The sequence below is a fragment of the Neolamprologus brichardi genome, chromosome 10, assembly GCF_056152115.1.
Source record: "Neolamprologus brichardi isolate AB-2024 chromosome 10, ASM5615211v1, whole genome shotgun sequence".
NCBI classification, from domain to species: domain Eukaryota; kingdom Metazoa; phylum Chordata; class Actinopteri; order Cichliformes; family Cichlidae; genus Neolamprologus; species Neolamprologus brichardi.
The window spans coordinates 6,388,611-6,401,158 of NC_142113.1; the positions used below are offsets into that span (position 1 = coordinate 6,388,611).

Consider the following 12,548-nt stretch of genomic DNA (forward strand, 5'->3'; position numbering starts at 1 on the left):
AGTAAAATGTGCAACTCAGGAAGAATTAGAGCTCTAAAAGCAGTTTTCACTTTAAACAAATTTGCTTATTTTATATTTGATTCATGGGAAAGGCTAAAAACTATTTTAATGTTGTTAAATCATTGGGGGAAAAAACTTTCAAGGTTGATTAATTTTTAAAATAGTTCAGCCTTTTGATAGAATTATTTAAAATAAAGGTTTCATATTGAACTTTTTATGCATTTGAAGACATAAGGAAGATATCTGGATTTCAGGAAGGACCTGCTGAGCCCTGTAAGAAAATGGGACAAGAAGATAATGAATATTGAATGACCATATCTACTTCAAGCAGCCATCTCCGTTCACCAAATCCCATCAGCACACAAATCATCTGTGTGGTTATGCTGAGTTAATTAAGATCTAGTGTGTGGAATTAATCGACTCATGCCATTGCAAACGTCTTCAATCGCTGAACCTGTCCTGTTTTTTTTGCTTTTTTCTGTGAGAAGGAATGAAGCTGATAATATATTATTAAAATACACTCATTTATTTTCCTTTTAGAAAAGCTAAATTCATAAGTCAGTGGCAGACAGGGAAAGGCTTTAGTTTAGTTCAAAACAAACCAATAGGAATACCAAGTGAAGATAGCAAGATTCACTGTGTACTTCTGAGTCACTGTTTCCGTGTGTGGAATATCATTTGGGCTTTTATCTGGGGAAATACTGTACCCTCTCAGGCTTTCTGGACTTCCACAGATAAGAAAAATAAGTAAGATTACACCTCGTTTTTCTTCTCAATGCCAACATTTTCTTTTCCATTGCCGGTTGTAATTGTGCCCTCCAGACATTTATACAGTTAGTTCAAGAAATGGGCTAGACAGAGCAAGCACTCTTGGTGGAACCAAATGCCCCATTGAGGCATTTTCTGATGCTGCTGTGACACATGCTGGAAAGCAATCACCTTTTACTCAGTTAAGTAAATTAACCAGGAAATGTGTAAAAAAGGGGGGGGAAAGCAGGAGTATCATCTCGGTTATCAGAGGAAGCCTCAATTTCTGCATAATGGCTTAATCTCTTTCATTGTTGCTGAGCGATAATTTATCATTTTTCCAGTCTGAAAACACAATTATCCATGTAGGAAACAAATTCTGCAACTCTGCACAGTCCTTGAGGAAAAACTATATGACAGAGAGATGCAGAAAGCGAAATCACAAAAGATGAATCATGTCAGCATATTTGTGGTCTTAGTTATGTCACAGCTTTCCCTGTGTATGTGTGTGTGTCAGTGACTAAACTCGTGTGTAAAAAAAAAACAGCCACTGCGTGAGCAGCACTTTAGCAGAGCAGCAGCAGCAGCTGTGGAGCTCCATCTGTGTCTACACAGGAGGCATTCAGGCACAGTATTGAGCTGTAGGTTACCTGTGCTATGGAAGTGCTCAAACATCAACATGCAGTTACTGTTGTATGATTATGTGCTCAAAGAAAATCGACTTAAAGCTTAAAAATAAAGCTTAGTCCTTTTTTAGAGCCTGAATAAAACGCAAGCTGTTATTATGCCTGTCAAGTCAACTGGACTGACTGAGGTAGGTGTATGTTGGTTGAGTCAGATGTGTGTGATACAGTTAGGTATACAGATACAAGCATGACCTCTCAACTTATATTCCATAAATGCATAAACATGCAGTGAAATACAAATAGTTGGAGATATTTAGATACATCCTGTCTGACAAATAATTAAAGTTGTATGGCAACAGAGTTGCCATATATAGAGTTTGGTGCTTCTTAGGGATCCTTCCCATGGATATAGTTTCTAGACAGTGCAACAACCATTGCAAGAGTATTCTCTACATTCTGTCCATGACATTTGCTTTGACCAGCTCTATTGTACTTCATGTCCATTGCAACAGGGTGTCTAGGAGCTCCACAAAAAGGGGGGAGGTTGTTCAGACAATGCAGCACAAAATGATTTATGGAAAAGTGACCCAAATTTACTTCCTATTTGTTTCTATATAGAAAATGATAAGGTATCAAAATTTTGGTGAATGCTGGTGAAACACTACTTTTTCATTTGCAGGTTGTCAGTTTTTGACATTTAGTAAATTCCATTGGTATCTCGTGAGTATGCTAAGATGTCCTTATTGTCCATGTCACATTTAGCTCTTTGACTGCCTAAAAAGGTGCATTATGATACCTGAAACTGGTATGTTTTAGTGCATAAACTAAGCCACTAACTGAGTGAAATCAGAAGTAAAAGCTTAGTGAAAACTAAACGGTCAGTGAAAATAAATCCAAACAGGATGCAAAACCCAGAACTTCGAAACAAGGCAAACCAGTCTTCTGTCTGATAAACTTTTGATTATTCCACTGACAAGACACCCTTCTAGACTTTTAATACTGACTTTCAAAGAGGCATCTACTGGCATCTCATATTGCCATAGGCAGCAATATCATGATACAGATCTCAAAGAATGTCTCTAGAAGTCTAGCAGCATCTGAGGGAATGTTTGGATTTGACACCTTGGCATGATCAAGCAGGAAAACGGAAAGCAACAGAGAAAAATAACAGCACATTTTTTTATTTAACCTATAAATTTATAACTGTGTTGGCTGCTGTTTATTTTGCCTATAGCTATGCTAGCTCCATTAGGTTATGTTTCTAATTCCATCCATACAATTTCAGAAGAGTTTCCCAGAAACTGCATTTCCACACAGCTACAGTTTAACATGCAACATTTAAGATGCACCAATTACAAAAAGGTCCAACGTAAATGTTGGCTGATTTATGTTAGGTTAGCATTTTATTATGCTAATAACTATTTGTCCAAACTAAACAAATGAAAACTAAACAGTTTTAATCAGGTCAGAAAAGCAATCTTACACCTTGAATTCAAAACAAATATGTTAAATATGTTGATACTGAACTAAAAGTCTTGAGCACTGTGTGACATGGTTAACTGTTTATCTACATGGGGGGTTAAAAATATTAATGAAAAATGAAGTTGGCATCTAAGCAAAACACAGGGATGAGATTCAATGGAGTCAGTAGGTGCTCTGTATTCACTGAAAGATGTATTTAGTCATCTGCAAAAGTCTGATATTTTGTGAAAGTGCATCATGACATAAAATAACCTTAGAAAAGAGCTTCTTGATGCTCATAATGCTGGATTTTTAAAGAACCATTTCCAACTTCTTGTTATAAATGCTAAATGGACTGACACTACCATAAGTGCTATTATATGCTTGATGATAACTCATGTCAGGGTTTTTATGGTAGAAGCTGCGTTTATTCACACATAACTACTTTAATCATGTTATCTACAACACATGGAGAAAGGCACTCGGTGTAATTTGGGGTTCAATCCCCATATATTAATTCAATTCAATTCAATTTTATTTATATAGCGCCATCACAACAAAAGTTGCCTCAATCTTTTATCACAAGAGATTTTCTATGCTTTTTATGCTGAAAGCAACAATTTGTATATTTCTTGCCACATGCAGGTTGAATATTTATGTTAATCAAGATGGTGGCCTGTGTAAATGCAGCGTCATGGTGCTCTCAGCAATTTGTTTTTATTGCATATGTTTCATCTGTTCAGTTACTTGAAGCTTTAATTAAATATGGAAAAACTGAATGTTTGAATACAGGGAAATGGTACAAACTTAAATCAACCCCAAAACTAGACAGTTCAGGGAAGCTTTTGCCGTTTCACTATTATGGCATTGAAGAAGAAAAAGCCGAGAAAAAAGTATGGAGTATACATCGTTCTATGTGCTGTGACTCTTGTCTTAGCTTTTTCAGTACCACTGCCTGCTAATGCTAACTTAGCACTGGAGGCGCTGTACTGCTTGGCCATCAGCCTGTTGAATGCCAGTCCAGAGAGAGGTGTGAGGTAGCTGGAGACTAAATCACAGCAAAAACTTCTGGCACAACTTCACCTACTTCCAAGGTGCGTGAAGAGGACGAAAAAATCACAATACAGGAACTCCAGCAACACTTTAAGGGAAGAGGAACAACTTTATTGCCTGACCAACGCGTTTCGGCTTGTGGCCTTCATCAGGGTCCCTGATGAAGGCCACAAGCCGAAACGCGTAGGTAGCTGGAGACTCTAATCATGTAGAACTGATGCTGGTGCTGCTGCACAAGTTTCATAAGTACAGTGACTTCCCATCCAGAGACCATAATATTCTGGACAAAGTTTACTGAAACATCCCTGGTACATATCAAGCTGCAGCATTTCCACACCATAGCATGTAAGATCACATCTCATTGGAGCTGATCCCTACCACTTGAGTATTATAGGACTGCATTGAACATACTGACTGGGAAGTGTTCAAGGATGGCATTTAGAGGAATATAAATTATTTGTCCTGGCCTATCTGCATTTCTGTTCTAATTCTATCCTAGGAACAAAAACCATCAGAGTGTTTGAAATCAGAAACTGTTGGGAAGCACTAATGCAGCAAAATGTTTGTAAGTTACCCAGGTCAAACTTCTGTGGTAGCCATCTTGTTTTTTCCAGTAAAGAGGAAGCCCGCCTCAAATGCAGTTCTTTTGTAGGCCAGTTTGAAGTGAGAAGCCGTAGTCTCCGAGTATATAAAGCTGGCAAGACACTTGATATGTCCAAATTCAGGAGAAGGATGCTTCAAAGAATCCTACCTACCTGCTCCACATAGGTAAGATCCTTTGACAGCCGGGTAGGACGGAAGTGAGCAGCTGTGAAATGGACAGCCTTCTAGCCTCTGTTCAAGTCCGCCCTTACTTCCGCGTTTTTCTGGTCGCTAGCGCCACAGCGTGAAAACTTTAAAACATTTATTAACTTGTGTTCTTAAGAATTATCTTCTTGATAACACACATACATACTTTGTATTTTTTTAAGTTATTCCATTTTTTGCTGGCCTGCAAGGGGGTGACTTTCCCCTGCTGGCCCATCTTCTCCAGAATTGTGCTGATCACACACAAAAAACAGAGAAGAGAGAAAAACCATGGCAACTATGATAATCCCTAAATCCAAAAGTTTTCACAGCAGAACACAAGAGGAATACGGTCTTGACATCACATCCTTAGGGATGTCTTTGAAAAAGCATGACCAATAGTAAAATAACACCCTCGCACATAAAAAAACAAACAAAAAAAAAAAAAAAAAAAAAGAGAAATTGTGGTTTGACATGACAGTTGTCATGACTGGCCATGACAAGTTGTATATTAAAGATCAAGGAACTGACCTCTCAGCCAATTATGGATTCTGTAGTGCTAGTTTCAGTCATTATGCAAATGTACTGTTTATGAGGTTGGGGAAACCTGCAGTCAGCTGAGACTAAAGAAGTCACCTGTATGATTGATGAAATGTTTCTCCCACTGAAAACGCTACATCCAGATGAACAGAATCAACCATTTGGGGTGTCTAAAATTGTCTTGAATTTTTGGTGAAGCATTCCCAAATCATGCTGATATTTTCCCCAACTTTCCAAAAATGCCATCCATTTGTCAGAGTCAAACAAAATCTGAGTGGTTAACTTATTTTATCCCTACAATAGGTAGGTTTTAATATTTCAATGGAAATTAGTCAGTGAGAAGCATTTAACTTGAAGTGAGTAGAATCCATCTTTGAGATGACAGCCTCTGCCTAAATAATAACCATTACTTAGAGGTGTGCTGCTTACTGTCCTGGATTGGACACTCATTGTCTCTAAATTGCTTATTACCTTAGAGTTAAATACTCCTACATTTACATACATACAGATGAACTATTTAATACCAATGAAACTGATAAATTGGCAGAATTGGTGGCCCCACTCACTGGATAACCACAGTGTTTGCTGAAGAGAATCCCACTTTTAAAAAATACACTTACCAAAGTAATTTCCTGTTAATGAAACTTTGTCTAAATGACCCAGAACACTGGTATTTTTGTTTGTTTGTAAATGAAAGAGGTAATTGTTTACTGATGAAGCTGTTTCTGAAAGCTTCTGTGCTGTAAGCATAACTAAATACTGCCAGATCATTTTGCTCTCCATTAGTCTTATCTCTTTGTCCTAGCACGCTCCAAAACCTTATTAGGCTTTCCCCCCAAGGTAACTGTTGAAACGCCATCCCAAAGCCATCACTTACATGGCATAGATCCTAGATGTGGTTTACTCCAAATAAGGTGTGGTGCATAAGCAACTGCCTCCTATTTAGTGCCACTGAAATAACTGAAAAGATATATTGAAGGGATCAAATGCATTCCCTTGTATTTTCAAAGAATAAACATGCAAGGACTAGAGTGGAAAAAAAACACTGTAATGCACACTGAGTCCTTGTTTATACCATTCATATTTTCAAGGTTCTCACAAAAGCTGTATACAGGGGGATTTGGCTTTGACCTCAAAGCAGCTTTTGTGTCCATTACTTGTAGTCAGAAGATGCTAAAATTGTTGGAATATTGATAGACTGGAATGAAAAAGAAAAGGTTTTGTTCTTTTTTTTTTTTTTTCTTTTTCTTTTTTAAACTGAACACTCTGTTAAGTAAAAATGTTTCATGTCAGGGCAGCATATTTGAACTCATATTTTTAATTCAGCCATGCTCACAATAATGCCATGCAGAGGTCAGAGGAAGCCTAGATAATGTATTAGCATATTTACTGAACATGCATGTTCGGCGCACACACAATATTGCACCTATTGATAACACAGAATGTCTGGGCATTTAGATCAGTTAAAGGTACCAGCATCTTTAATAATTCAGTCCTTATCTCTTGTCTACACCAACTGACTTTGCAAGACATCACGTAGCATTATCAGGTAAAAAACTTGGAGGACCTGGATCAGATCAGAGTAAAAAAAAAAAAACACTTTGTGAGAGCAAAGAAAGCAGCAGCCTTAAATTTTAAAGTCTGGCTACAGACAAACTGCCTTTTGTTTTGCATGCTGCGACTGCAGCAAACGTATCTGATTCTAGCTGTCTGATTAGTCAAGACTGTGGCAGATGTAGTTATCTGAGATCAAAGTTGAAATCATGTGTAGCGCTGCATGCCAGGAGAACTTAAGCTTCTACACAGTTTAAAGCAAACCTGAAACAAGAAGCAATTTAATTAAAAAAATAAAGAGAAGAGAAAGCAGCAGAAGGAATGTCTACCTTCAAAGAGACAACCCAGTAAGCCCTCCATTTCAGCCAATTACATTACAAAGCAAACCTTTGGTTACAGATTTTACCAGTAACAATGATGCCCTACAGTGAAAAATGAAGCAAATTCATAAAAGTAATGGCAGACTTAATAGTGATTTAAAAGCCACCTTTGTCTTCTGAAATGAACATATACATAGTATGTATAGTTATTGAAAAGTACAGTAAAGCCCAAATGAAACACAAATGTAAGGGAAGGCAAGTTCAAATTATTCCCTCTAAAATAGAGTACTAAAAGTCAAGGCATTGTTTTTGTACAGAATTCCACTGCATTTTTTTATTCTCTTAGAACTGATCAGAAAGCTGTGTTCTGGTTCATAAGGCTCAGATGTGAAACAAAAGTAATCATAAATAATGTTAAAATGTATTCTAAAATTCTTGTTTACTGGGACTTGATGTTTAGAAAGGCTGTAAAAGATTATGGATACTACCACACACAACTACATTTCAAACTGTTTCCCAAAATTTTGCTGGACCAACCACAGAATGTCACTCTTTCACGGATATGTTGTGCAATGTTACAACTGTGTGCCAGAAGGATCTAAACTACTGCAGATGACTGAATCCATTGAATGGATGCTCTTTATTCAGTCTCTCCATGTTTTTGCATGGGTATTAACTAGCTTTGGTATGAGGCCCGTCCATTGTCTGCTCGCTCTGCCCATCCTTGCATGATATGAATGAAGATTAGTATGGATAGTCTGAATGAACCACCCAGGGTCTGGTGTTAATACGTTGCAGCAGGAAATTATATGATGTCACTGCATGTATAAGTAAACTAAATGAAACACAATGCAAGCGTTGAATTCAATATGGCTAAAGCCGGTTGTAAAAGATGTTGAATGAAGGACAAAGGCAGCCTGTTAAAATCAATATGTCCACTTCCTGTTTTAGTGCATGTGCAGTTTTTCAAGGCCACACAACTGAGCATTCTTTTTATCTTCTGCTCTCCCTCTATGTTTGTGTGATATACCAAGAATGATTCATGTGGGATATCCAACAAACAATGCCATTATAATTTGTCATTTCTGCATGCTTGGCTCTCTCACTTGTGGTGGAGATTTGGCAAGGTCACCGGATTCACCTGACCTGCTGTAAGGCAGCACAATGAGGGGCAAAAGGATAATACACATGACACGGATTGAAATGGATTGCAGTCTTATATTCCCAGAACAGCACTCCAACAAGCTGATAGCTGACTGCACATAGCAGCTACTCCTCATCGCTTCTGTTTTCTTATTAAACCCGCTGTATCCTCGCTGTGCAAAGCAGTGTGGAAACAAAAGCCACAATGGTGTTAGAGCAATGCCATGTGACCAAATGAAGCTCTAATCAAACAAAGAAGTATCTGTGAACAAGTGCTTGAGCTTACAACCACCTTGTACTCTTGACTCTAATTAAGACCACATTTTGCTGAGGTCAGGGAGGGGTTTTAATTTAAAAACCATTAAGTTGTGCGCATAGTCAGGACTTGTGTGGCATCAAAAGCAACTATCATTTTAATTAAGTCTTATCTTTACCCAACTTCTCTGGCACAAGACATCGTCATAAATTCTAAATAACAACTTTAAATAAAATGAACGTTATAAAAGGTACTGACTTGTGAACTCAGGCCTCAGCAGTAATTTGAGTTGGGGTGGAAAATTCTGGAAACTGAAACAGCATTTACCTATCGCCTAGAAATGGTAACAAATGGGATATACAGGACATCGTGGACTATATATTTCATGGTTAATGACATTGTGCTGAAGTTTTTGTTCTCAATCATAAAATTGGTTAATAAAGTCTTCAAAAAGCATTGCTTTATGCTACATGATTGTCTTTTTGGCAATAGACAATATTGTAAGAATATTTGTATTGTCAAGTAGGCTGTGTGTGTGAAAAATCTGATGAACAGAAGAACCCATTGCTGCTTTCACACTTGCACGAGCATTTGATACTAGACAACAACATCACGTGTTACTTGTATCTTGAGTGATGACACTCAGTGCTTTCAGTGCATTGTCATTTGTTGCCTTCTATCCAATATCTTAACAACATCCCAGATTGATGTTGAGGTAAAGAAATTATCTTGTTCAATCTTCTTATGAGACTCAAAAGCTGTCATAGTAATCGTGAGAGCTTCTGTTAGGTACACAGCAAAGTGCCACTTTCATCCCTAGTGGCCTGCAACCCCTCCATGCATACAGATGGGGAGCGGAGAAAAGAGCAAGAGCACATTAGTAAACAAAGCCAATGTGGCTCAGTGAAGTTCAGCTTCTCATTAATGTTAACACTTTCCTCTAAAAGTGCACTATACAGAATATTCTTAAAATACTGACCATCACATAACACACAGTGGCTTGTCTTGATCCTATTTATTGCTATCATAGTCTTAGCCCAATTTGACTCAGCCTTTAACAGCAATCTCCAATTGGTATGGAATCCAGTGGCCACTTGCCAAATGCCTCATTCATTGTTTTCTTTGGTTTGTTCTTTAACTGCTTGTTCTTCAACATGTTTGACAGGATGTGTGTATATTAAAAATATGTTTCTTGACAGTAATACATTTTTATTCTGTGAAGTTGTATTGTGGATAGACTGGACATTAATTATTTAATAAATCAATTTGCTATTCCATCTTAAGTACAAAGAGGTATTATATGTTGATATGGGAGAGCACCAGCTGTTTGGCATGCTACCTTGGGGGATATTTATCCAGAACTCATGCATAGAAGTCTTTAGCATATTTTAGCTGTTAATTCTTCATATTCTGTTGATTGATTTTTTATTTCAATATTTTAAACTGTTGAACTAAGACCCTTATATATTTTACATTAAAGAAATGCCCTGCAGCCTTTAAAAGTGGTTAACATTAATTTAAAATGATTCACTACTGGATTTTTGTAAACATCTACAAGTTATTTATGCTTCTTTTAATTAAAGACATCAATGTAAATCATTACAGGTAGAGGTCAGTATGACATTTTAAAATGTCAATTTTGATGGTTCTAGACTTTGAAGTAAGACTTTGAATGAATGAATTGTCATCATTTCATAAATTCTCGTATGAAATATAAAGGTGAAAGACATTCTGATCTACTGACTCTGTCCTATTTCACAGGGTTTAACTGGTGACTGGCTATTTATCAGCGCACATAGTCACGTGATTACTTTTTTTAATGGAAAATCAGAAGTATCCAACCTCAATTTATGGTTTTCACATTCTACTCCATTATAATAATAATAATAATAATAATAATAACAACAGATTTGCACACACATTCCTTATATTTACAGCAGATTAACACAATGTTGTTGTTTTTTGTTGGTTCCTTTTTTTTGGGGGGGGGGGGGGATAATTGTGAAATACAGGACCCATTTGACCATTTTCATTTTTTTCTTACAGCACCATTCTATTCATTTGAAGTTGTCCTTGACCCGAAAAAACAGAGAAACAGTAATCTCATTTGAGAACACTTGGTCACTTGAATCATCAAACCCTACGTCAACAAAAAACATGCCTCAAGCACTTCTTACCGTGGGAGGAGGGGGAAATGTGAAGCTCCGAAGTAATCATAAATCGTACTCTGATGGGAACAGTTTGAATGAAATGACTGTGAAATTGACCAATTTCGTTTTTGTTTTTTTGTTGCCTGTGCTCCCTAGGTGGTCCCATCTTATACCAATGAAGGCTAAGATTGTAATATCATTTTAAATGCCTGTTTCCTTGCTGTGGTAATCAGTCCCCTAAGAAATAATTATTTTCATCTGACCAAATAAAAGTGTCCTCTATAAACGCCCCTGAAAGATGCACGGTGGCTCCTGAATCCGTTTGTCCATTAACTGTATGAATATGCGAGCCCTGCAGGCTGCAGACCATATGCTCCACATAATACATGCAAGTGATGCTACCTGGCGATTAGAGAGAAAGAGAGAGAGAGAGAGAGAGAGAGAGAGAGAGAGAGAGTACTTCAGGAGCTAAACAAGAGAGAAGATATTAGAGCGAATTCAGCCTTTTGTTTGAGTATTTGCAGCTTTAAATATTGTCCCCCGTGCAGCACCAAGGAAAGAAAACACCGAGGGAGAGGAGGAAAAAATATATAGGGAGTCTTGGCTGATGCATCTGTGCAAGAGCATCCATTTCACGGCGATTACAGTTCGAACCTGAGGAGACGGTGCGCATTTCTTTGAGAAACACGGTGCTTTTCTCTCTCCTCCGAAGTCATTTTCCTAGAGCGGCTGGCGAACGCAAAGACACGGTTACGGGATTTCATAACGAGGCTTTTCGTTTGAAGCAAAAGCAGGTCGAGCGCAGTTCCAGCAGGCTATACTGCGTCTTGTTTGTGGAGTGGAATTTTGCGGTCCCTAGCTCAAAACGCAAAGGGGAATATCAGACGTTCAAGTTCCCTTGGAAGTTGCGCAGTGATATAAAAACATGGGAATTTGTGGTTATCTGGCGGTGTCTGGGAAATGCCTTGTCGTCATCGGACTTAAATTGTTATTCCTTGTACCTGCAGGAGTTCCAGCTAGAAGCGGGGATTCTGTATTAAAGGACAACATCACCGTCAGACAGGGAGACAGCGCCGTCTTAAAGTAAGTCTCGGATTATTTTTCATTGTCACATCACTAATATGATTTCCTCTTGTGCAGCACGGGAACTGATTCAGTCTTTATAGCTTCTATGTCTTGGTCCGAACAGCTAATCAAGCCCGGTACTACATGAGTTACTAAAGGTCACCATAACCTATATAAGAACGGACTAGTGCTCGTTTGTTTTATAGGTGCACATGCAGGAGATAAGTTATAGCATGCCTAACTCGGTGTTTAGCCCCTTCTGCTCATTGCCCTTGAATGTTATTGATCTTACTGGTTAATGTCTTGTTGAGGATGCACAGAGCTGAGGTACTCACATTGAGAATTAGGAGGGGTTGCGTACCCTACTATTGATTTGCTCATGTGATACAAATACAAATGCAATTATGACTTATTTTCATTTTATTCATTCTCTTTGTGAAAAGCTATGTGTTGTTTTCATCTTTTAAGAACTTTGAGTGGTTAACGGTGTTCTTATCAGATTTAACACTTGTATATTTGAACCTGTGTTCTATTATAGCACTCCAGCATATGATTTAACTATGTGTCAATGTTGCATTTTATGATATTTTATTTTTTCTCATCTCCCCACTCTTCACTGTGAGATTATTTTATTTGAGTTTTGCTGGCTTGCTGTTCATTTTGTTTCAGAATAAAGCAGGTGCGGTGTTAGAAATTCAGAATCCCTGTGAAAAATGACAGATAGGGTATGGTACATTTGCCTACCCACATGAATACATACATAAATACACACCAATATGTAAAAATAAATTATATGTATTTATTAGATTTTATAGATTGGTAACATATGTAGAGAAACACATTAATC

At 37.7% G+C, this 12,548-nt stretch overlaps 1 protein-coding gene across 1 annotated transcript in view; it reads left to right on the plus strand.

Moving 5' to 3' along the window:
• The first annotated feature begins 11,102 nt into the window (after positions 1–11,102).
• Positions 11,103–12,548, plus strand: part of opcml (opioid binding protein/cell adhesion molecule-like) — a 205,007-nt gene continuing 203,561 nt past the window's right edge. The window contains exon 1 of the mRNA XM_006800514.2: positions 11,103–11,719. Coding sequence (XP_006800577.1) covers positions 11,562–11,719 — 158 coding nt within the window. The 5' untranslated portion in view covers positions 11,103–11,561. The remainder of the gene's footprint in view (positions 11,720–12,548) is intronic.